At 38.0% G+C, this 27,333-nt stretch overlaps 1 protein-coding gene across 1 annotated transcript; it reads right to left on the reverse strand.

The window, feature by feature from the left end:
• Window positions 1-1,847: 1,847 nt before the first annotated feature.
• Window positions 1,848-26,144, reverse strand: si:ch211-207e14.4 (interleukin-17 receptor D). The gene is made up of 12 exons (XM_051949932.1): window positions 25,989-26,144; window positions 15,698-15,782; window positions 14,491-14,649; window positions 14,011-14,129; window positions 10,282-10,405; window positions 7,887-7,925; window positions 7,647-7,792; window positions 7,466-7,540; window positions 6,000-6,066; window positions 4,415-4,561; window positions 4,108-4,280; window positions 1,848-4,010 (listed from the first exon to the last, which is right to left on the reverse strand). Exons 1-12 carry the CDS (start codon window positions 26,106-26,108, stop codon window positions 3,468-3,470), a joined length of 1,797 nt encoding a protein of 598 aa, XP_051805892.1. The 5' UTR covers window positions 26,109-26,144; the 3' UTR covers window positions 1,848-3,467.
• Window positions 26,145-27,333: the final 1,189 nt, after the last annotated feature.

A 27,333-nucleotide genomic window follows, 5' to 3' on the forward strand; every position in this document is an offset into this window, starting at 1 on the left:
AGATATAATGATGAAAACAAAAATAGCTCATAAAAGTTTAATTTAAGAGCTGATATCTAGACATTTTCCATGGTTTCCTTGACAAAAAAATCACTTAAATTCTTCCATCAATCGTTATGGCACTGTCCTGTCAAAAATAGCTTTTAGGCATTCCATGTTTTCTTTTCTGTCTGTTTTAGTCACATGATGCACACAGGAGTTAGTACTGATTCATAACCATTGTTTCTGATGACTGCAGCCATGTGTCTTGGCATGCTCTCCGCCACCTTCTGACATTGTTCTTCCTTCACAGCAGTCCATTCTTGTTGCACTAATTCTAATTGATTTGCTTTGTTTTGGGGCTTGTGGTTCTCCATTTAGCACTTGATTTTCCACAGGTTTTCAGTTGGATTTTGATCTGGTGATTGAGCAGCCAAGGCATGGTTCCAGTGTTCTGGTTCTCCATCCAGGCTTTAACTGACCTTGTCTTGTTGGAAAATGCAGTCATTGGAGGCAGGAAAGAGTTTTCCAGCTGATGGAAAAGACTGTTTCAAAAGTAGCCCCAAACATGACCTGGTTTATTGGCCCTGTTCCACCCAGACTGAAACAACCCCAGATGGTCACTAATCCACCCCCATGTTTACTGTAGGGTCAGACAGTCTGGTTTGTAGATTCTCCAGGCTTCCTCCTAACAACTAAGTTGGCTGGAGTGGACATCAACTGAAGATTGGATCCATCTCTGAAGAGGACCTTAGCCCAATCATCAACAGTCCAATCCTTGTGATCCCCAGCAAACAGTAACCGGGCTTTCCTCTGCCTTCTTCTTCCCGCCCTGTACAACTTCAGATCAGCTTCAAGAAGTTGGTTTCCAGCCGTCCTTGCCGAATAGTCACATTTCTCCACAGTGAACACTCATTTTTAAGGTCCCTGGAGGTCTGATGACGATTCCTGACACATGAACGGATGAATGACGGTCATCTGGTGGGTAGAAAGACGTTTCCTGCTGCGACCAACTAGCAGTTTGGTAGAACCATGTTAGACTTGTTTTTTCTTGGTGTAATGAATGGCTGTCTTGGAGATCTTCAGTTTTTTTGCTACCTGTCTCTCACTTTTGACAATTTCCAGCAGTGCCAAGATGGCTGCCTTTGTGGCTTCAGATAATTCTTTAGTTTCAGGCATTATGTGAAAGTTGAAAGAGAGTTGTGCTACGGCTTGAATGTCAGCAGGAAACCACTCTAGGCCTTTACGTGTGCAGTCCTGCTTATGACATGAAAAGTCCTCATATGCCTTTGAATACAATGAAGCTGAAGCATGTTAAATAGGACATACTGTAAAGTATTATGGAATCAGCTGCATTTTTGTAGTGTTCATTGCATTCTTCATGAAATGTCTTCATTGGTAAAGATGTTTCTGTAGCAGCTCAGACAGTGTAACGGACTTCAGAAATGTGAAAATCCAATGACAGCAACCAGAAAGTAAAACTTTGTTTGCTATTTGGGCAAAACTACAAGATGAACCTTTGGTAAAGAATATGAAAAGAGGCCTGGTGAATATTGGGCACATTTTTTGATCAGATGAGACTGAGATAAATTAGCTCATATTTAGCGTGAACCTAACCTGAAGAACCACAGTGAATGCATAGTCCTGAGAGTGTGTGAAGATATGGGGCTGCTATAATGCAAAATATGTTGGGGAGATGACATTTATAGATGCACCATGAATATCTGTCTCATTTTGAGTACATTTTTCATTTAAAAAAGCATCTCTGTTTTAAGGAATTTGGTATCTTCCATGCTGAGAAAGATTGTCTGTAGACTTAAAAAGAAAAAGATAAAATCTTTAAAAGATTTTTCAGCGTCACAAACATGTTGTATATCAATATATTTGCTTTATTCGATGCACAAAGATACAAACATAGTGTAAAATACAAGGCAGCATATGTTTAACCTCACATTGGCATGAAGTTAAAAATGATAGGACCTGTTAATCCATTCTTACGTATATGAAGTATGCACATAAATAAATAAATCACAGCTGTAAACATGCATGTATACAATATTTAATATGTACTTCAGTATAAGTATTCTCACTGAGTAACTGTGCTAGCTCATTAATAGGATTAATAGTTTATTTCTGTACAGTGCATATTTAACAAATTACATAAAAAGCTTCTTACACATTGGAAGAAAATGAATAGGAAACATTTTGTTTTATTTAACATATTACTGGACGAAAACATCACACACTTCAAAGGTCATAGTGCACAGTTGCAGCCACTGCAACAGTATTGAGGCGTCGGTGGTTTAGTTGGTTGGCTGCTTCGGGGAACATCACCAGGGCCTGGTGATGTTCTGCTCAACTTTCACTTGTGAATTCACAATTTCACTCGATTTCCACCCATCTGCAGACCAACCTTTCTTCTATACGGAGCTCAGAACTACCATTAAAGGTCCTATAAGGCGTAAATCTGTTTTTTATTGTGTTTTATATGAGACGGTATAAAATAAAAGCTGTGAAAAATAGGAATACTGTATAGTTTCTATACGGATACTGAGGAACTAATAGTCATCAAGCTAAATGTTTGTGTAACTCCGCCCCCTCACTGTTTCCAGGTAAAAACGCTGATGAAGAGCAGCTTCCTCAGAGTCCACCAGGTTTATTTACGTTCTAGAGTTGCTTCAGCTAACAGCTAAAATGTCTGAGCCACGAGAGAAATTTACCACAAGAGTGAACGGGAGAGTTTTCATGTGGTCCAGCATCCAAGGGATTAAACACTCAATAGATTCCTTTGATATTTGATGCTAATGTCCCCACAACAACAAGAAAATCCTTAATGCATGTTGTGTGGCTAATGCGGCTAACGTTACCATTAGATTTGGTGGCGGCCCACTGTCAGAATTATGTGGAAACTGTAATAATGAGTACCTATTAGAGATGGTGGAAACTGTAAAATCGACTTGAAACCAGTAAAGAAGGACTAGGTGAGTATTTTCATATTGCCTTTTGTGTAACCTAAACTCTCCTGCTTTCATTCTTCTCTCCTGCTCCCTGTGCTCCCAGTAAAGCTGTTCTCGTTTACATATTCTCCTGTCTATTGTCAGAAAACGGAACGAGTATGAAATAGTTAGCAGCTAAAACACAGATTTTAAAACCTTCATGGCAAACTCATCAAACTTAAAGAAATGAATATACTGAGAATTTTGCAATGTTTCAATCTAAAAAAGCTGCCCACGCTACTCCGCTCTGTCAGGAACTGAACAAAGAGAGTCTTCTTCCTGAAGGAGGCGGGGCTAGCAGTAGCTCAGCTGTATGTAAAGCTACAGAGGCTGAAACAGAGCTTTTTACAATACGGCTAAAAGCAGGAGTTACATATTCAGGGTTAAATGAACCACCTTTTGAAGCATTGTAAGCTGAAAAATGAAAGACGCGTTCTGGAAACACGTAAGGCTTTCATTAATTTGTGACATAGGAGGTACAATATTGGACCTTTACATCAGGGTTCCCTCCTCCACAGAGATGAGCTGTTTTTCCCTCATTTCCATCCCAGCCTCATAGACGGCCCACTGTAGAGCAGCTCCGGCCGGCACGTTAGCATAGCTTTCCTCTGAGATGTGGTTTATCTTCAGGTAGCCTCCCGGCCGGTGCAGAGCAACTCCATGGAGGTGGGAGAAGAGCAGCGCTAAGTCGTTTGTTAGCTTATAGTGCGACACCAGCCTCAGCTCGGTGGGGATGTCCGTCTCCTCAGAGTACTTGAAAACAGCCGCCATGTATTTGGACAGATCCTGACCTCTGGCTTTGGCTCGACCCACTTCCTCTCCGATGAGTTTGACGGCAACATCAGAGCTACACCCGAAGTCCAGCTGTCCTTCCACCTCCTCATCCTCGCTGTCCCCCTCTGGCTGCGGAGGACTTTGGTTCAAACCTCGAGAACAGATCACCAAGACGAAGTCGCATTCCCGGATGTGCCGGCAGTACCAGACCATGCTGCCCTCTTCAGCCACGCTCAGAGAGTCCCACAGGTCCAGACACACCTGGAAAGAAGAAGAAGTCAATCAGCCTTATGATAAAACAAACCAAACTGGACCACGTGACGATTAACTCCTGGCTGTGAAACATCATTTTTAGCACCTGAGTAGCCATGTGCTGCTGGATGAAGGCTCCCAGCTTCATGACGGCTTTGACATGAGCAGGACCGTCGTGGCTGCTGTAGCAGATCAGAAGACTAGGAGGTTTCGGCCTGTTTTTGGGCAGCGATACCATTTCCTCCTGAGTCCTGCTGTCTTTGTACTGCTTGATAATATCTGAACAGAAAAAGGAAATCCGGTTGCATTTCACGGAACAGACGGAGCACATGTAGAAAGTTCTTGGTCAAATCACATGAAACTATTCTGTAATTTACGACCCATAAGTTGACAGACTTGATTTGTCTTTGCACCTGGTTTAATGTCGAACTTCTTCATGCGTAGATTTGACCTCCTCCTGGTGAAAACAGCGAGCAGGATTCCCAGTATGGCTACAATAGCCAGACACAATGGAAGAACCACAGCCAGCGACGGAGCGTTAGGGATTGGAGAGTCGCCGTCTAGGATGGAGGAGATGTTACAACAAATCAGTGTTAGACCTCAAAGATATAACTTTGGCATTTTGAATTAATGCAACTATTTAAATGACCTGATTACAAAAACAAACAATTTTTATTCAGAAAAAAATGTGTAAAAATCACAAGGACTACAAAGCAGAGGCCAAAATAATCTGACAGAATTTTTAAAAAGCTGTTCTGATGCAGTAATATCTCAATGAGATGAGTTGAGATGAGATAAAATTATATAGGATGAGATTAGCTGAAGTGAGATGAGATGAGATTAGATGAGATGAAATAAGACAAGATGAGATAAGACCATATGAGATAAGATATGCTAAGATGAGATAATATGGGATGAAATAAGATGAAATTAGGGGGCGGCTGTGGCTCAGGTGGTAGAGCGGGTTGTCCAATGATCGAAGGGGTGGTGGTTCGATTCCCGCTCTGTCCTAGTCATGTGCTGTTGTGTCCTTGGGCAAGACACTTTACCCGCCTTGCCTCCAGTGTGTGGTGGTTGGAGGGGCAGTAGGTGTGGATTGGCAGCCACGCTTCTGTCAGTCTGCCCCAGGGCAGCTGTGGCTATAAATGTAGCTCACCACCAGAGTGAGAATGTGTGAGTGAATGAATAATGGATCTGTTGTGAAGTGCTTTGAGTGGCCAAAAAAGCACTTTATAAATCTAATCCATTATTATTATTAAATGAGATGAGAAAAGACAATATTAGATTAGATAAAATAAGCTAAGGTAAGATTAGATGAGAAAATATGAGATTAGATGAGATACAATACGATAAGGTGAGATGAGATACTATGAGATGAAATAAAATATGCTGAGATGAGATAATAGGAAATAAGATGAGATGGCATAAGGTGATATGAGACGAGATAATACGAGATGAGATAAGATAAAAATTTAGTAATCACAAATAAAATTCTTGTGCCAGATGTTACTCAGAAAACAAAATTCTGTAACATAAGAAATTCAGTACCTGATAGAAAAGCAAAAAGACATAAATATGATACATTAGTGGAAATAAAAACAAGTACGCAAAAATAAGACGATAAAATATACTGAGATAGTACAGTAAAATCTAACATAGGAATGAAATATTGAACATGAAAGTGAAATATTGCCCATGTAATTAACATATTGCACCTGAAATTAGAATATTGCACATGACCCTTAAACTGACATTGCAGCTACTGTTGGGAAAAGAACAATTTCAAGTTATATTGATGTTATTGTTCAGGTCTAAGGGTCAATGGTTCTTATTTGTTTAGTATATCGAACCAAAAAAGACAAAAGCTAGATTTGACATTAGCCTGTCTGAGATTTTAAACTATCTTTCAATCTCATATTTCGATGCATTTTGTTTGTTAATTGATTAAACCAATGGTCCAATCCACTGTGATATGTTGTGATTTTGAGGATCTCTTACCTTTATGGATGCGTAACACCTGAACACTGAACGTTTTTCTCACAGCGTCCACTTCATTGGCTGCAATCTGCGAGAAAAATAAAGTTCATTTCTGAGCTTGGAAATTGTTGTTTTTTGGCCACTTGGGGGCAGCATAACAAGCTATCCTACAAACATCCTACAACATTCCTTAACTCTGCTCTACTTTTAGCTCTGTTTTCTTCTCCACCACTCTTAAGCGGTCATACCTGCCTCTTTTTTCTGCTACATCCTTCACTAAAAGCACTTTTTCCATCACTGAGTGGCTTTATATAAGATTTTTTTTGCCAGAAATAGCTGCTGACATTATGAAAGTGAAACAAAAGAGTAAAGTTGTAGGACAAAATAAACTAAACAATGAAAGACACTAAAAAGATCCTTCAAAATCATAAATAACCCTCTCAATGTTGCACTAAGGATCATTCCATCCAAATCTTCAGATTTTGAATACAAATTTCTGCTCCGCTATCTCTGATTTGCCTCTAGTATTAATACCATAAACTAATGACATTTATAAAGATATTTGTGGGCCTTTAGATGAGATTTCTTTTTTAAATTGCCGATCGAAACACTTTTAAGGCCATTTTTTGTGCATTGAAATTTGAGGACGTTTGAACAACAATATCTGAGGAACTATTAAAGATAAAAACCTGAAATTTTCACTGTTATTTCTCATCTCATCATTGATTCTGAACCTGGAATATTGGAGAAGGAATGCAAACAATCTCTGATTACGAGCAAGTTGAAATATGAAAAAAGTAAAGTCCTCATGAAAATCTTTGAGCTCATTAACAAAAAATCAATAATGCAGAAGCCAACTTGTGATATTTTCTGAACCACATGTAGCTGTAGGTCACAATAATACAAAACTGAACATGTAGAATGCTTTAAATATGAAATATTTTGTCACAAAAATTAAAAGAAAGTTATTTTATTTGAAGTTTGATAGCTGATTGAGCAGATGTGATTGACAAGTTGTTGCACAAAAACATAAATATTGCTAGAAAAATTTATCCAAGTAGACAAAGACGTGATTAGAAAAAACTGTGAAAATTTCTGGGTTTTTTTTAATCTTTAATAGTTTCTGAGATTACGTTGTTCAAACAGCCTCAAATTTCAATTTGAAAAAAACTGTTGTAAAAAAAAAAATCTTGCTAAGTTTTCAGTATTTCAAACTAAAATTTCACAGATATCATTTTAAATATTCAAAATTTATGATTAAAGATGGTTGAGTAGAAGGTTCCGGATGATTTAAGATGGAACAAAACCAAATAATTTGACCTATTGTTAACATAAATGTATTATTAGTGCAGCTTTAACTCTTGTCTGGAGCTTTTGGCATCAAGTTACATAATCCAGTCGAGTAATGAGTCATTTCCAAGACTATAAACAAACTCTATCTGATGATTAAGTCCATAAAATATGATGACGATCTACTTTTATTTTACCTCGCAGGTGTAATTGGTTCCTTCCTGCAGGTCGTCCAGATGGTAGCTGTGGTGAGTTTTGTTTTTGGTGGAATTCTGGGGAAATAAACCTGATGGTTAACGCAGTAAATATGAGTAACGTGATGCACTGAATGAAAAGAAAGCAGAAAAATAAAAGTATGCAGGCGAAGAAGGGACTAACAGGTGTAATGTCTATATATTTCTTTTCGCCGTTTGCGTAACACAGTGAGAAGTAGCTCCTGATGCCCAGATTAGGAGGAGCCAGGTTAAAGGTCACGGTGACGGCGGTTCCTTCCTGTTGGACCTCGATGTGTTTGGGGTACCAGTCTGCAACCAGAACAAGAAACATCTGATCTCAACAGGAAACACTAAACACACCAGACTGGAGCTCATCTGTGAATTTTGCGACGTTTTTCCTCACCCGTTTTGCACTGCTCCAGTCCATTCTTCTCTGCACAGGCTGCAAAACCACAAGCAACACGTTACTTCCTGCTATCAAAGCAGTTTATTTAATACCTGCAGCTGTTTGAAGAACATGTTTACAGAGCAGATAAGCTTCCTGACAATGGAGAATGAGATGTTGTTTTAACTGTACAATGATTTTAAAGGTCATGAAGGGCCAGGCGCCTGAAAGAATTCCACTCTACAGTCCCTGACAGAAGTTTTGTCACATAATGGCATAGTAACTTAAAATGACATGTAACTTTATTCCAAACCAATTGTTACAATAAATGCTTAATTTAAATGTCAAGGGCTTTCACATTAATAACCAGGTGCAAAATGAAACTGTCAGAAAGTGTCCTGATGTTCACAGCTTGGTAGAACCCAGAACTTCTGTTTTTGTGAGGACAAAAGTCTGGTCCTGTCTTTAAATGATTCAACCAATCACAGATTAGAGCTTCACCTGTGACAAATGCTGTATTAACACGCACCCAGGTGTGTATAAATAGAACGCCGGAACATCAGACCTTCATGGGAAATGCAACCTGATCTCTGAACCAAAGATTCAACCACAGACCAAAGAGCTGATCATCAAGAGCCTGAAGACCAAGTCTGCTGCTGAGGTGGCAGACATCTTTAATGTATCCAAGCACCAAGTGGAGAGGATAAGATAAAGATCTGAAGAAATTGGTGACATTCATGGCAAGCCCAGGAGAGACAGACTCCGTAAGACAACTGTTAGAGAAGACCATTTGTTGCTTTGACAGTCCAAGGCCAAGTGGTCACCAGAAACCCCCAAATCTACATTAACAGTTTGTTGAATTCTCTCAGTCAGTGGTGTCCATGGCCGAATTAGTGTCAGAAATCAGCATTATGCACAAGAATACAAAAAATCATGTTGCATTTGTCAAGATCCACTTCTTGCAGAAAGGACGGACAATGGAAAAGTGGCAGAAGGTTGATTTTTCTGATGAATCATCCATCGAACTGCATCCAAATCAATGCAAATGTTACAGAATCCTGGTTTGGAACCTGCATGGACCCAAGATGCACCTAGAAAACAGTCAAGTTAGGTTTAGGAAGAATCCTGGTGTGGGGTTCCATTCAGTATGGGGGTGTACAAGAGATCTGCAGAGTGGATGGAAACATCAACAGCCTGAAGTATCAAGAAGTTCTTGCTGCCCATTACATTCCAAGCTACAAGAGAGGGCAAATCCTGAAGTAGATGGCACTGCTTCTCATACTTCAGCCTCCACATTGAAGTTCCTGAAAGCAAAGAAGGTCAAGGAGCTCCAGGATTGGCCAGCTCAGTCACCAGATATGAACATTACTGAGCATGTCTGGGGTAAGATGAAGGAGGAGGCTTGGAAGATGAAACCAAAGAATCTTGGTGAACTCTGGGAGTCCTGCTAGACTGCTCTCTTTGCCATTCCAGATGACTTCATCAATAAGTTATGTGAGTCATTGGTGAGACATATGGATGCAGTCCTCCAAGCTCATGGGAGTCATACGTGATATTAATTATTTTTGCAAGGCACCATGATTTTATGTTCTGATGTTTTTGTAGCATGTTTGTGTGATCAAAATGAAGTATATGTATAATTTCTACACTGTTTTTGTATGCGACAAGCATAGACTGTATATAAAGATGGACGTAGCATCTGGTTCCAGAATTGAAGCCCACCAGGAAGTGTCAAAAACTTGCAATATCACGCCGTCCGCTAGGGTTGGCTCCAAAAAGCTTTTGCTCCATAGACCCCAATTCATTTTTGGAAAAAATAAAATTTGATAGACTGATTTTCTACAGCTCAGGATTTTTTTCCCGTTAGTTTTCATGGTCAAAATGAGAGATCAGGTGGCCGATCTTAAAATAAATCAATACTGAATTTTAAATAAATCGTTAAAGTTGGCGGAGCCAGGGGGCGTGGCTATACTTGATTGACAGTCCCATTGACTGGTCCTGCCCCGAGTTGCTCTCCGGTCCAGTCTGTTTGATGACACTTTTTACGTCACTGGCTCCAAAAAATCCAAAATGGCGACCAGGAAGTAGCAAAATCCAGGCTTCATTTTCTCGGCGTTGAAACCAACGGGTGACGTCACGGTTAGTTCACGCCTGGCGACGAGACTTTTGTCCAATCAAAATCTGACTTTTCTTTCCTAATTAAATGCTAAAACTCAATTAATGATATAAAATTTTATTTTGGTGTAACAAACATAATCTAGAGATCTTTGCCTTTCATATGAGCCATTTCTGGTTCCAAATGATCAACTACAATTCGAGTTGTTGTTTGCTGTTCCTACAACTTGGATAGGCGACAAGAATATTGTCAGGGACTGTGAGATAATACGTAGCCTGGAGTTTCTCAGGGTCTCACATCGGGTGGAGAAGATCTCGCTGTGGTAGAACTTCTCCCACTCCTCAGGCACCGGCAGAGCCATGACGGTAACAGCGTACTGGGTTCCAAGGGGAAGGCCCGGGAAAGGGTCCGACTTGTACACCTGCAAGAAAGAAAACACACTGAACACCTTCATCTTTTGCAGGTTATGAGATTTGCATGTATGACAGGACACCTCAAATCATCACATGAACGTCAAACACCTTGGATTCTGTGCTGGACCTTGTTTTTTTACTTTTTTATTTCTGAAGTTGTATTTGGTTTAGGAGTGTCTTGATATTAAAAAATGTAACAGTTGTCGTGGGTTCTTAGTAGCTCTTGACGCCAGCCTCAGTCCTCGTAAAACTCTTCAAAGTTCTTGAATCTACTTTTCTACCGCAATGACCATCTGTGGCTCCACTTCGACGATTGTCTTCTGCACAACTTTCAAGTCAGCAGTCTTCTCCACGACTGTGGTTGATGCACTAGACTTGAAATTAAATCCTGTTATCTTTTGAGATAGGTTTTTAAAAATTGTTCTTTGAGCTGTGGGCCATAGTCATCCATCCATCCATCCAGCCATCCATCCATCCATCCATCCATCCTCTATACACCACTTAATCCTCATTAGGGTCGCGGAGGGCTGGAGTCTATCCCAGCTGATTTAGGGTGAAAGCAGGGGACACCTGGACAGGTCATGGACGTGAACTGAGGATCTTCTAGCTGCAAGGAGAAAGTGCTAACCACCGATCCTGGGCCATAGTCATCAAAATAGGAAAATGTTTGAAATATTTTACTTTAGGAGTCCAGAATATGTCAAATGTTCCCTTTCTTAAACTAGAAAAGCACTCAGAGATTGCAGACCTCCACCAAGGATAGAGAGGAAAACAGGAAACCCATGCAGTAAAGGATCATGAGCTGGAATCAAACCTGCATCCCTGCCACAGTTCTGTTTATGAATCACCTTCTTAACCAGTTGAGCTATGTGGACACCTTGCTCCAATTTGTTGGACGACATACTAACCTATGATGTTTTTGCCATATTTTGGACCACATACTGAAACATACTAAGAAATTCAAAGTGAACCAGAATCCAGGATCCTTTCCGGATTGCCACCAAAATTAAATCAGCTCTTCCTCTTACCATAGTCTACATCCCCTCAAAATTTCATGTGAATCTGCCCAGGCGTTTTTGAGTTATCTTGCTAACAGACAGACAGACAGACGGACGGACAGACAGATGCTGGGTGTCACATAACCTCCTTGGCGGAGGTAATAATAACTGATGGAAAATGTTGAAGTTTTTGGGACATCTTCATTTTAACCGTTGTGTTGTAGAATAAAACTGAAGACACCAAAACTATGAAACTACGCATGGATTTATGTAGAAAGCAAATATGTGTAGACAAAGCTCAAAATCTACAATTCCTCAGTGCAGCCTCTTTTTGCTTTGATAACTGCTTGTTGTGCACTTTCACACAAAGACAGACTGACTTGATCCAAATAATAATCTAAAATTTGTACTTTCAGTGAAGTAAAGAGTTCTGCTGGTTTTTCTTTTTTGGGTTCCTTCCCAACATTGCTGGCTGTTTTCTCATAGAGAATCCAAAGGCAAGTTTGGATTGTTGGGTTCATCTGTTCTCTGTTCAAAATTCATAAGGTCTTCCCCTTACTTTGTCACATGCTATGAGTTGGCGCTATATAAATATAATTGAACTGAATTGAAAAAAGACTTCTTCAAGGACAAACCTGTGCATCCTCACTCAGAGCTCATGCAGCGGCCTCCTCCATGTTCTCATGAGGCATTTTAGGAATTAAGACAGCACATCAGGATCGATTTCCAAGTGAACAAGATGAGCCTCTGAGTTAGCATAATGTAAAGATTTGTCTTCCTATCTTGGGGCGGTTCACAGCATTTGGTGCTTAAAAAAAAAACTTTGCATGAAGAAACTTTAAAGTCCTTAAATTAATGACGGATTGTTGTTTCTCTTTGCTCAGCTGAGCGTGTCTTGGTTTGGTATAGTTGAATATGTTTGCTGTACACTAACACAACTTTGACACAACATGATCGTCTCAAAGGTAGACCTTATAAAATTAAGATGATTTTATGATGAAATGCTCTTTATGATTTCAAACTACTGTCTAACTGTGTGGCTGTGAACTCATATAACCCAGTGCACCCAGTGAATTTCCATGATTTAACTTTGACCATGAAAATACAACAAGTTGGTCCTGCAAGCAGCCGGTTGAAACTGGCTGCTCAGAAACTGATAATACTGATGCAACATGTTTATGTGCCTGCTTAAAAACTAAACTGTTTCCACCTATTGCCAGTCACTCGTTCAGACTCTCCTCTGTTCATGTTGATTCCTTGAGCAAGTAAAACTTTGCTTTGACTTAAGAGACGACTCTGAGTATTTATTTGGAGAAGTCAGGACTCCACTGAAGAATTTTCCTGACTGTAGGCAAGAACATTTCACCAGTTGAAGCTGCTTGTTTGCAAAACAGCTACTGAACATACCTTAATATGTGGTGTTTCATAGCTCTGACTTTATCAGTGCTGACCTCAGAAGTTGGCATACTCGTCTAGTTCCACATGCAAAAATGGAAGTTGTCGGGAAGATACAACCTTTTCATTTTTTAACAGATTTAGGAAGATGATTTTCATCAACTCAAGCATAAGTTGCTTTTTTTTCCTCAGGAACATCCTGTAAGACAAACTGTTAGCGGCTTAATCTTCCTAATAATTGTGCTCAAACCTGCAACATAAACGTTCAGAGCATTGAGGGTCAAAATGGACAGAAAAACATGTCAGTTGCAAACTTCTAAACCGATCCGGTATATTTTTGGGACAAACTTTCATTTTTTCAAGTGTACTATAGAATATAAAAACACAGATAATGGAATACAGCCCCAGTTATTTGCCGACTGCAAAAAAAAATCTTTAAAAAGTGGAAGAACCAAATTAAATTTTGCCCATTTAAGGACAAAAAATGAGGAAAAGTGTTCAGGAATTGTTTTCGCTCTGGTGAATTGTAATTTATTCTGTCACGTCAACTGGTGTTTGTCATATTTTATTCTGTCATGAAGACAATACAGATGTAGAAAGTGTTTGGGAAAAGTCAAAAACCACATTCAAGAGAGTGTATAAAGTTTTTTGCGAAATTGGTGGAGTTTCGTTGAATTTTGGTGTCTCCATTTACTTTTTCCTGTGTGATACCTACTTCAAAATGCACAACATAGCCACGGTATCGTGCATTTTCCTGTTAATGTGTTTTTTAATTTCCTTTTTAACCTCTATTGCTGTCAGTTCCAGTTAGTCTGAAGCTTTTAAGTCTGTCTGAGCTTGAGTGTGATTCGGACCACTGCACAATAACTAAAAGAAAACACGCAAGTTCAGTCATAGCTGTGAGCGTGTCCAATGGAGTTTGGCGAATGTCGGTAAGTGGAGCCCTCTGGGACATGGATGAAAGAAATGGTCACATAAACAACACCCTTTAAGATGACACCCAGCACTGAGTTTACGGCTGTTCTCTCTGAAGGCATGCTTTCAGTTTTAACAAAGGGGTGATGTCATTGTGACCTCACCCAAAATACAGCATCAGAAAGTCATGATAACGCTTAAAACTCGAAGACACTGACATTCGGTGGGGAAAGATATGCTGTCAAAGATGTCAAGACAGAAATTAGCATCACAATCTACATGTGTGTGAGTGGAGACCTTCCTACCTTCTGAGCCTGAGAGGCCGGTAAGGAGACATTACGGTGGAAGAGGAAGAGCTGGCAGGCGACGCTGGACCCGCCCAGAACCTGCAGCGACACCTGAAAGCCTCGCAGGAAGGCAATTCCTGCAGAAAACACACACAAAAGACGCAGTTATGCCATCAATCATCCAGATCCCACACAGGTAAATACATGTGTGCATTGTATGTGTTGCAGCTTTCCAGTCAATTAAACCTTGAACACGACAGTTATTCCTGTCAGTGCCTCATAGTCCTACAAGTCATGCAGCAGCCTCTTGAAGTATTCACATAACACACAGAAGAATTGTTTTCTTCTCACGATAACTCACCTAAAATAAATCTCGCTGTCAGACGTAAGGTAAGAATTTACTCTGAGGGAGGCCACATGTGTCTGGTGTGATTAATGAGTTTCAAAAAACTTTAAAAAGCTGCCTTTAAAAGTGGAGGTGAAAGGATGGAAACCCACCGTAGTAGCTGGGCTTCCAGGAGACGACCACGGTGTCAGACTCGGGGTTCGGTTCCTGTAAAAACTCCACCTTCACCTCATTTGGAGCCTGGACGTAGTGCTGACAGATTTTAGGGTCGGTTTGACCGAGGAGCTCGAAACAAGGCCACGGAATACAACCTGAGGAGGAAGAACAAGAACAGATTTAATTTCCCTCAACTGAACGCGAGGAAGCAGCGTCTCCGGACATCGGATCTGAAAAGAAATATTTGCTGTTTTGCACCAAACACAAAGAAAAGCTGATGCTAAAGTGGGATTTGCTGGCTTTGTAGGCAACAAATTTGGACATAAAATGAGATAGAATGAGATGAAAGCAGATGACATGAGATGAGCTGATCAGACAAGATGAGATGAGATGATATTAGATGAGATCAAATGAGATGAGATGAGATGAGAAAAGATAACACAAATTGGATGAGATGTGATTAGATAAACTGAGATGAGATAATATGAGATGAGACTGAATAAATTGAGATGAGGTAATTCTCTGAGATGGAATAAGACAAGGTGAGATGAGATGAGATAAACTGAAATGAGATGAGATATCTTGATATGAGGTGAGATAAAATTAGGCTAAAATAATGTTAGATGTAAGTAATGCTGGCAAAAAATAAATAAATTAAAAAACTGCACCTGAAAAAAAACGTGTGTATATATTTACATAATACATAATTGCATATATTTAGATAATTATTAGAAAAAAGTGCAATTTAATTATAATATAATTAGAATTCATTCTGTAATTATATTATAGAAATTGGATTCAATAATTCAATAATTTAATTATTATTGAATAAATCATTGAATTATTCTTCTTAATAAAATAGAGTAAAAATTCTGTATTTTCTATTCCATACAAGAAAGTAAATATCACACACTGCTGCTGGTTGTGGATCTTCAGTAAAGTTAGACAAATATTTGACATCAGATTATCTCAGACTTGTTTTTCAGACCTCCAGTGTTGACAGCAGATCATCTCCTTCCATCGTTGCTGTTTTGATGACTATAAACACTATGACTTATCAGTGCGTGTAAGTCTTTTATTTAGAGTCGTTTGAGCAAGATCAAGACGTGACCATTAGGAGAACGACATCTGAGCGCTGCCAAAACATGTTTGAGCAAACTTTTCTCAGTTTTTGTGTGTAATTAGTGGTGCAGAAAGACTTACTTCCAAACGCTTGGGGGGTATTAAACCCCAGAGCTGCCCTCACGTCACTTCTGGTTATTCTGCAGTATTCACACTCAGGGCCTCCCTGGAAAGGAAAACGCAAAATAAAGTCAGATTAGACAGTTTAAACTGCATTTTTAGTGTGTTTTCTGAGTTGGGCCTTGATTCTTGTAATAATACACATTAATTACATGAGTCCTTAATGGCTATTTAACCAACACCTACACATGTAAACTCACCAGAACCACTTTATTAGCTGCTATATCTAATCAGCCAATCACGTGGCAGCATTTAGGCATGACAAGCTGCTGAGGCTCAAACCAAGCATCAAAATAGAGAAGAAATGTGATTCAAGTGATTTTAATGGTTTTTGGTGGCAAACAAACTGATCTGACTATTTCAGAAACTCATACAAATATCTCTGGGGTTTGGAAATATGGTCGACAAAGAGAAAATATCCAGTAAGTTGAAGTTGTCTGGGTGAAAATGCCAGATTTGTTGATGCCAGAAATCAGAAGATGACCCTCCAAGAAGTGCAGAAGGTCATCTCTGAAGGAAGTAGATGTTCTACAGCAGCTGGAAAAAAAGACACCAACTTCCAAATCTGTCAGCTAAGAGGCTACAATGCACCAAAACTGATCAATACAAGATTGGAAAACCATTGTGTGGTCCGATGAGTCTCGATTTCTGGTCAGAATTTGGTGTAAACAACATGAAAACATGGATCCATCCTGTCTTGTGTCTGCGGTTCAGTATGCTAGTGGTTTGATGATGTTGAGGATATTTTCTTGGCACATTTTTGGTGTTTTGTGCCAACTGAGTATCATTAAAAGTCCACAGAAAACCCAAGTGCTGTTGCTAACCACACAAACTCACACAAACATTTCTGGGGTTTGAAAATAATGTCCAACAAAAGAAAATATCCAGAAAGTGGTACCAACTGAGCATCATTAAAACTCCACAGAAAACCCAAGTGCTGTTGCTAACCACACAAACTCACACAAACATCTCTGGGGTTAGGAAATATTGTCCAACAAAAGAAAATATCCAAAAAGTGGAAGTTCTCTGGGCGAAAATGCCAGATTTGTAGATACCAGTGATCAGAGATGGCCAACCGAAATGTGCAGAAGGTCATCTCTGAAGGAAGCAGATGTTCTACAGCAGCAGGAAAAAAAACAACACACCAACTACCAAATATGTCAGCTAAGAACAAAAAACTGAGGCTACAATTCACTAAAACTGGTCAATATAAGATTAGAAAAGCATTTTGTGGTCCGATGAGTCTCGATTTCTGGTCAGAATTTGACGTAAACAACATGAAAACATGGATCCATCCTGTCTTGTGTCAGAAGTTCAGTACGCTAGTGGTTTGATGATGTTGAGGATATTTTCTTGGCGCATTTTGGGTATTTTTTTTTACCAACTGTTCATCATTAAAAGTCCACAGAAAACCAGAGTGTTTTCTGTGGCTAACCATGTCCATCCCCTTATGACCACAAGAACTCATCTTCTGATGGCTTGGAACCAAAGATCAAATCATCTTAAAGTGGTTTCAAAACATGACAAAGAGTTCACTGGACTCCAATAGCCTCAATCCAACAGAGCTCCTTTGGGATATGGTGCAACTGGAGATTTGCAACGTCTCGTGGACCAAAACCTCGGTGGAATGTTTCTATCACCTTGTTGTAGAAGAATTAAGGCAGTTCTGGAGGCTACAGTGGGTCCAACCTGGTACTAGCAAGCTGAGTGGACATTACAGGTTGAACAGTGCTGTCAGAAAAGATAAAAAAACAACTTCTTGAGGCTCCCCAAACAAAGAAAATTCCAACGGCTGCTCATATAAGCACAACAACTACGATCATCTATAACAACAAAACCCTTACAAACCCTTAAGTGTGCCCTTGTAGCTCATGCCTGATCAGTAAAAGGTGAAATTTGTAGAACCCGACACTTGAATTAATGCACTCTGGTAGATTTTAATGAACCAGTTGGGATCTTTTCCGCATTAGGTTGCATTTAAAAGTCTTTGTGTAAAGAAAAACACGAAACTAAGGCGGCAGGTGACAATTCAGAAAGTAATCTTTAAAAAAATCTCATATCCGAACAACAGTAGGTCTGACCCACTTCAGGCTGCATCGATGGGCAAAACTTAGCTGTTGTTGGCCACATCATCAAAGGCAAACACAGGAGCTGCTCAGACACCGGTAGAACAAGTTTCATGAACAAATTAAGAACTGTCTGTGTGTGTGTTTGTTCTTGACTTCACTCGGCAGACAGTCATCTGATCAGCTTCTAACTTGGCGGGTGAACAGTTGGGGAATCGAGGAAACGCGGTGTCGGGTTTCAAGCTCTACTATTTTGATCAAGGTCTTTTTATTGTTATTTTTTTAAACAGTTATACAATAACAAACATAGACATCAGTAATGTCTTAACATTGAACAATAACACTGAACAATAACAATCCCCAATCAAGCTCTACTATTTTGGTTAAAGATTGTTTTCTATTATTCTTTCGCAGCAGGAAGCTCAACCGCAGATCCAAAATCAACCATGAGGTGAGGTGTCTTCATCAATGGCAAGATGAGGCTTGTTCATGTCGATTACTGTATTAAAGCTGACTGTAAGTAAGAATAAACACACATTTGGGCCACAACATGCACTATATTCTGCCTTTACAGGCCTATGAATGTTAATGACATCCTATTCTTAATTCATACGGTTTAATGTGGAGTTGGGTTTTACGTGGCCTAAAACTTTCTGGCTGAGTTGCTGTCGTTTACAGTTGACTCAAATTTGTCCAAAATGACTCTTAAAAATGACAAAACCAGATCAAAATGAATCAAAATGTGCTAAAAAAAAAATACTCATAAAACTGGTCCAAAATGAATTTAGAATTGTGAAATTTTTTTCAAAATGACTAAAACTGGTCACAAATTAACCAAAAATTGTAAAACTGATCATACTGATCAAACAAACTTTCATCAAAATTACTAAAACTGGTGCAGAATGAATCAAAAATTGTTCAGAATTGGTCAAGATGTCTAAAACTGACCAAAATAACTCCAAAACATTAGCTAGAAATGAAATGAAATTTGATCAAAATGACTAAAACTGTTGTGTTACTTACCAAAGCTATTAGGACCAAAGCTTTTACAATTTACAGATGTTCCTTGAATGTATCACCTGCTACTAGAAGCTAGCTGTGCACAGAGAAGCTTCTAGTCTCCACTCACAGCTACACACGTGGACAAAATTGTTGGTACCCCTCAGTTAAAGAAGGAAAAACCCACAATTCTCACTGAAATCACTTGAAACTCACAAAAGTAACAATAAATAAAAATTTATTGAAAATTAAATAATCAAAATCAGCCATCACTTTTGAATTGTTGATTAACATAATTATTTAAAAAAAACAAACTAATGAAATAGGGCTGGACAAAAATGACGGTACCCATAACTTAATATTTTGTTGCACAACCTTTTGAGGCAATCACTGCAATTAAATGATTTCTGTATTTGTCAATGAGCGTTCTGCAGCTGTCAACAGGTATTTTGGCCCACTCCTCATGAGCAAACAGCTCCAGTTGTCTCAGGTTTGATGGGTGTCTTCTCCAAATGGCATGTTTCAGCTCCTTCCACATATGTTCAATGGGATTCAGATCTGGGCTCATAGAAGGCCACTTTAGAATAGTCCAACGCTTTTCTCTCAGCCATTCTTGGGTGTTTTTGGCTGTGTGTTTTGGATCGTTATCCTGTTGGAAGACCCATGACCTGCGACTGAGACCAAGCTTTCTGACACTAGGCAGCACATTTCTCTCCAGAATGCCTTGATAGTCTTCAGATTTCATCGTACCTTGCACACTTTCAAGACACCCTGTGCCAGATGCAGCAAAGCAGCCCCAAAACATTACTGAGCCTCCTCCATGTTTCACCGTAGGGACAGTGTTCTTTTCTTCGTATGCTTGGTTTTTGAGTCTATGAACATAGAGTTGATGTGCCTTACCAAAAAGCTCCAGTTTGGTCTCATCTGTCCAAAGGACATTCTCCCAGAAGCTTTGTGTCTTGTCAACATGCATTTTTGCAAATTCCAGTCTCGCTTTTTTATGAGTTTTTTTCAGCAGTGGTGTCCTCCTTGGTCGTCTCCCATGAAGTCCACTTTGGCTCAAACAACGACGAATGGTGCGATCTGACACTGATGTACCTTGGCCTTGGAGTTCACCTTTAATTTCTTTGGAGGTTGCTCTGGGCTCTTTGGATGCAATTCCAACGATCCGTCTCTTCAATTTGTCATCAATTTTCCTCTTGCGGCCACGTCCAGGGAGGTTGGCTACTGTCCCGTGGGTCTTGAACTTCTGAATAATATGAGCCACTGTTGTCACAGGAACTTCAAGCTGTTTAGAGATGGTCTTATAGCCTTTACCTTTAAGATGTTTGTCTATAATTTTTTTTCGGATGTCCTGGGACAATTCTCTCCTTCGCTTTCTGTTGTCCATGTTCAGTGTGGTACACACCTTTTCACCAAACAGCAGGGTGACTACTTGTCTCCCTTTAAATAGGCAGACTGACTGATTATGAGTTTGGAAACACCTGTGATGTCAATTAAATGACACACCTGAGTTAATCATGTCACTCTGGTCAAATAGTTTTCAATCTTTTATAGAGGTACCATCATTTTTGTCCAGGCCTGTTTCATTAGTTTGTTTTTTTAAATAATTATGTTCATCAACAATTCAAAAGTAATGGCTGTTTTTGATTATTTAATTTTCAATAAATTTTTATTTATTGTTACTTTTGTGAGTTTCAAGTGATTTCAGTGAGAATTGTGGGTTTTTCCTTCTTTAACTGAGGGGTACCAACAATTTTGTCCACGTGTGTATAGGGCCAGAATTTACTTCAAAACAGGGAAATAAAGAGCTCTAATGTCACATTTAGACGAGTTCAAACCAGATTATTATGTTTACTTAATTATGGGATGTAAAAATCTTCATTCTGAATAAGATTCTGCTGATTTAGCAGCCTTAGAATTGACACTGTGGTACATTTTTACCACCAAATCTTCCTTTTTATCGTTGTTTTTCTGCGGTTCTTTGCTCGTTTTGCTGAGCTCATGTGAATCCTGCACGTCTGAGTGCCTTAAATCAGAGTTAATTTGCTCTATCAGGCTGACGTCTGCTGCACATTAGACACGGAAAACAAGAACCGTGCAACATTTTTACTTTTTACGATGTGATTATTGTGCAAATTAACCAGGCAGAAAACACACTGCTCTGATCAGTCCATTTGGACTTTAAGCAGCGGTTCTTTTTATTCCATTTTGCATGTTTTGTCCTTTTTAGTGTTAAATTTATTACACTTGCTCTGCTGCATCTTTGTGAAGTTACAAAACACATAAAAGTTGACTCTGAATGCCATCACGGACGATATCGATACTTTACTTCTCCACAAATCGTAAATCAACCCTGAACAAGAAGGAATGTCCTGCGGGATGAGCCCAGCTGGGACCAGCAGAGGGTTTCTGATTTCCAAACATCTGCACTCACTCACTTATCCTGACTCCAGCATCCAAAACCAACAAGGAGTCTGTTTCTGAGCCCAGCTGGAGGAAGAGTCGTTCCTGTAAGCCGACCTCCAGCAAAAAGGAACAAATATCTGCACCTAGAAAGTGAAATTCTGCTGCTTTGACTCCTTAAAATCCAACTGGATTCTTTCATTTTAATGTTTTAGAGGCTTTAAAATGCAAAATAAATCACTGATTGCAAAGAAAATGAGGAAAATCTGCACTTTTCTCAGCTGTTTACCCGTGAAACTTGGAAATTTTGCTTTTTTTCTTGTTTCTCACATATGAATTCACATTTAAAGAGCTAAAGTGAGGAAAACACCTAAAAATCAAGCTGCTAAATGATGCTAAATGATTTATGTTATCTAGAATGATCTGAGTTGCCTGGATTGCAGATTTTTACATTTTAAGAGATTTTAAATACAAAATAAGTAAAAATAGCAGATTTATTTTGTACTAATTCTGTTTTCCTCAGCTGGTTACTTGTGATTCTTGCAAATTTTGTTTAATTTATGATCTTTTATGATCAGGAAAATATATTTTTTCTCTTTTGTCACAAATAAATTTGCATTTAAAGAGCAAAAACACATAAAAGTCAAACTGCTAGTGAGATTTATGTCCTTTAGAGTGATCTGAGCTGCCTGGATTGCTTGATTTCTTACTTTTGGGGACTTTAAATTGCAAATTGACGCACTGAGGAAATAGGAAATGTAAAAATCTACTGTTTTTCTGTTGTTTTATAAAGCTGTTTACTGTGTCTGCAGTTCTATCTTGCAAATTTTGGTGTTTTTATGACCTTTTATGAGGAAAACAACTTATTTCTTGTGAGTATTAAATTTACATTTTAAGAGCAAAAGTGAAGAAAACACCTACAAATAGAGCTGCTAAATGTCATTTATGTCCTTTACAGTGATCTCAGCTGCCTGGGCTGTTAGATTTTAAACTTTTAGTAGCTTTAAAATGTAAAATAAGTCACTGATAAGAAAGAAAGAGAAATCTGCAGATTTCTTTAGCAGCAGAAACATTAGTGCTTCTTTTCTAAGCCGTTCACTGTGACTCTTCAGTTTTGTTTTTTATGATCAGGAAAACAGATTTTTTTCCTTGTTTGCAACTTATAAATTCAGTTTTAAAAAGAAAGAATGATTATGATGTAATGTTTGAGGCATGGTTTTGATTATGAGTGATATTTCAGTGGAACTGCCAGTATTCTTCTTACTTTTCTTTTTTAGTGGTATTTTATTGATTTATGTATTTCTGATGTCGTGTCATTTAGTTTTTATGAATAATTTCCTTCTCTTTTTCAAAAATCTTTCTTTATAGAAGTATTTTCTTTTATTTATCTAAAACATTTCTGACTGTGCACCTGAACAGGTTTGTTTACAGTTTTACACAATGTTTACATGAACTATGACAAATAAAGAAAGATTCCATTATGTTCAATATCTGGTGGAAGAAGTTTTATCTCGTATTATCGCATCTCATTTTATCACAGCTCATATTATCTTATCTGATCTCTTCTTATATCATTTTACCTCAGTTCATTTTATCTCATAACATCTTATCTCATCTTATATTATCGTATCTTATCTCATCTCCTTTTCTCATTTTCTCTTAGGTTGCATCATTGTATCTCATTTCATTTTATTTTATTTCATCTTATCTTATATTATTTTATCTCATCTTATGTCATTGTTTCTCATCTCATTTTATCTCATCTCAAATGAATCTTATCTCATCTTATATCTCAATTCATTTTATATCATCTCATCGTATCTTATGGTATTGAATCTCATCTCATCTTTTCATTTTATCTTATATTATTCCATCTCATCTTCATCTCATTTAATCTCATCTTATATAATCGTATCTCATCTCCTCTCATCTAATCTCATTTTATCTCATCTTTATTTTATCTCATCTCATGCCTTCTCATTTCTTCTCATCTTATCTCATTTTATCTTAAGTGATTCCATTTCATCTCATGTCATCTCATCTCATTTGATCTCATCTCATCTCATCATATTTTCTGTAACTCATCTCATCTTATCTCATCTCATCTTATTTTCTGTAACTCAGCTCATCTCATCTTATCTCATCTCATCTTATCTTAAATGATCTTATCTCATCTCATCTTATCTTTATTTGACATGCAACACTTTCTATTTTTAATCTCCTGTTTACTGTTGAGTCAGATTGTAACTCTAAACCTTTTCTGACTCTGATCTGAACGTTTTTCCTTCTAATTTATCTCCTCTGGATGATTTCTGCTTGTCGTTTTGTTGTGTTTTCTTCTTCCACAAAACCTCGGAGAGCCTCTCTAAGCGTCGAGGACTCGTCCTGCAGGTTTAGAGATCACAACCCGATGAACAGGTGGAGAAAATGAGGAGACAAAAATGCTGAATGTGCCCGAGGCGCTTCTCAGGTGGGCGGACGACGGTGTTTACAAGCCTCAAACTGGTTACTGAACATAAAGAAACTGTCCCAGAACAGAACCAGAACAGCCCATGTTCCAGTAATTACAGGGCAGCACACAACAGTAACACAACAATAGTTTGTGTTACCGTGTGTGACTTCACTCCACCGAGGCTCCGAACACCGACTTTATCTTAATCTCACCGCCCGGAGCAGCTTATTTACGAACAGTTTGTACATTTTTAAAGAGATCAGGTCTGAACGTGCAGCTCAGCAGAGATCTGTCAGGTGCTTTTAGTGTTTCCAGGCTGAGTTTTACAGCATTTGTACTAAAAAACCTCCTTTGTTTATTCAGAAAACACAAACACTTCCTCTTAAACTTGCTTTGTCATCGGGGACGGAGGCTCCGAAGCTTAAAAGACTCCTTAAAATCCAAGTCTCTTATTTCTAACTTTTAGTAGCTAATGCAAAATCAATCAGTGATTACAAAGAAAATGTGAAATATTAGCCGATTTTTCTGTGGTGCTTCTGTCTTTCTCAGCTATTTACTTCTGACACTGAGAGGTTTTACTTTATTTATCATCCTTTATGATGAAGAAAAACTGCTTTTTTCTTGTTTCTCACTTATAAATTCACATTTTCAGAGCAAATGTGAAGAAAACACCTAAAAGCCAAGCTGCTAAAAGTCTGATTGTTACATTTTTACATTGTAAGGGTTTGAAAATGTAAAATAAATCACTGATCATAAACAAAATGTGAACAATCTGCAGCTTTATTAGTGGCAGAAACATGAGTACTGTACTTACTTGTAACACTCCAGTTTTATCTCCCAAATTTTGCTTTATTTATGATTTTTATGAACAAGAACACTGATTTTTATTTACATTTTAAGAGCAAAAATGAAGAAAACACCTAAAAGCCAACGTGCGAATGATCCGATTGTTAAATTTTTACATTTTAGGGGTTTTAAAATGCAAAATGTGTCACTGAGTACAAAGAAAATACAAACAACTGCATTTTTTTAAGCCGAACAAACATTACTTCAGTATTCCTCAGCTGTTTACATGCAAATTTTGTTTTATTTATGATATTTTTTCCTTTATTCTCACATTCAAATTTAGATTTAAAAATCAAATGTGAAGAAAACCCCTAAAGTCAAGCTGCTAGTAGTCAGATTTATGTCCTTTACAGGGATCCGAGCTGCCTGGATTGTTTGATTTCAAACTTTTATGGGATTTAAAATGAAAAATGGCTCACTGAATAGAAAGAAATTGCAAAAAATCTGCAAATTATTTTAGTAGAAGAAGCATTACATCAGTTTTCCTCAGCTCTTTACTTGCGACACTTACAAATTTTGCTTAATTTATGTTCTTTTATGATCAGGAAAAATGATTTTTCTTGTCTGTTACTATTAAATTTAGATTTAAAAAGCAAAAATAAAGAAAACACCTGAAAATTAATCTGCTGGTAGTCAGATTTATGTCATTTACAGTGATCTGAGCTGCCTGGGTTGTTAGATTTTTTACTTGGAGTAGCTTTTAAAGGCAAAACGACTCACCGAGAAGAAAGAAATTGCAAAAATCTGTATGTTTTTTTAGTAACAGAAACATTAGCGCTGCTTTTCTCAGCTGTTTACCTGTGATTTTTGTGAATTTTGCCTTATTTATGACTTTATATGATCAGGAAAACAGATTTGTTTGTTGTTTACCATGTATAAATTCACATTTTTTCATTTTTTTCATGTATAAATCCACATTTAAAGAGTGAAAGTCAAGAAAACAGATAAAAGCCAACCTGCTAATAGTAGATTTAAGACCTTTACAGTGGTCTGAGCTGCCTGGATTGTTACATTTTAACTTTTCGTAGATTTAAAATGCAAAATAAATCACTGAGAAGAAAGAAATTGCACAAATCTGCACATTTTTATGGTAACAGAAACATTAGTGCTGCTTTTTCTGAGCTGTTTACTATAAATTTTGGTTTATTTCTGATTTCATATGAAGGAAAATAGTTTTTTTTTTGTTGTTTATCACGTATAAATTCACATTTTTTGTATTTTTCATGTATAAATTCACATTTTATGAGCAAAAGTGAAGAAAACACCTGAAAAGCAAGCTGCTACTGGTTGAATTTAAGTTAAAAAAATACATTCAAGACTGTATAATATAGATTTAGACGTGGATATTACAGTTTCTGCAGCGCTCTAAGTCTAGTTTTCTGTATTTACAGTCTGACTACATATAAATGTTGCTGCTCAGACGTCAGCGGAGCCTCAAAACCCGTCCAGACGGAGCAGAAACCAGGCTGGAGGTGCTTCCTACCTGTCGGATGCAGTCCAGGCTGCAGTCCTGAGGCCTGATGGGGGCAGCCGGGTCTTCGCTCTGAGCCCACAGAGGCCCGACGAGCTGCAGCAGAACCAGAGCCGCCGTCCAGCCAGCCATGCCGAGCTCCAGAAGCAGAGGTGGCCGCAGGACAAACTGAGGCGAGGAGCCGGAGAGGCCTGAGATGAGGAGGAGGGGAGTGGTGACCCGAGGCTACAGGAGGAGGAGCAGCAGGACAAGTTTTAACCGCTCACACTCCCAGCAGGTTGTACAGCAGGACGGTGGATTCAGACAGCTTTAGATGGCCTTAAAGTCACTCTACTGCTCAGAGGAAAACAAATGCGTACAAATATACATAAACAAATATTTATTGATCGTTAACATGAGAGGAATGTGGAGGATTACCTGTTAGCTTCAACCAAAAACAACTAAAAATGGATCTGGAATGTGCAAAAATGACTTTAATTGAAGATGATTTTCAAAATTCTAGCTTTACGATGTTAAATTTAATTGAATTTCTGATAAATGATGTTCACTGTCATCTAATAAAGAAACATAAAAGCTAACCAGCAGTAAAAATATACATTATTATCCGTCTAAAAAGCTGTATAAAAACATTAGATTAGATTAAAACCAGCCTCAAGTTTTGGCTGAAGTCACCACCAAGGATTTTCTTTAATTTATAGTTTTTATAGGTTTTATTTGTTATCTCACACTGATGGATTTTAAAGTTTTGTATTGTTTCATGTATTTATTGCTCTGGTTGTAAATTAATTCAATTCATTTTAATTCACCTCCTAAGACCTGAGTTTTGGTTTGGCTGCATGTTAGATTTCTTCTAGTTATTTAGGATAAGGAATAATTAATAAATATAATAAGTGAATAATATCTAATATATGAGAATTATATGCATGATATTTTATTATATCTATATGGCATTAATATTATATTGATGTTGTTAATATTCTTTTATTATCATTATTAAGAATAAAACACTGTTTTTTGAGAAAAAAAAACAACATTTATGTCCACATCTGTGGATGCCAGGTCTTAAGAGGTTAAATTAAATTAAATTAGATTAAATTAAATGTCTTCACTGTAGTTCGCAAAACATTCACGCTAATTTAATTTTTTTTCATTTTAATATCAGTCATAAAAATGGAATAAAACTGTGTAAAAAGAAATCAAAAGTTTAATAAAGTCAGAATAAGTTGAACATTTGAGAATACAGAGAAAATTTTGTATTGATTAAAATGACTTGTGACGTTCTAGTTTTATAAAACCAAAGTTACACTCTAGTTTTATTCTAATTACTCCTAAATGTGTTCACTTACTTCCTGTGTAC

The sequence above is a fragment of the Acanthochromis polyacanthus genome, chromosome 6 (genome assembly GCF_021347895.1).
Source record: "Acanthochromis polyacanthus isolate Apoly-LR-REF ecotype Palm Island chromosome 6, KAUST_Apoly_ChrSc, whole genome shotgun sequence".
NCBI classification, from domain to species: Eukaryota; Metazoa; Chordata; class Actinopteri; family Pomacentridae; genus Acanthochromis; species Acanthochromis polyacanthus.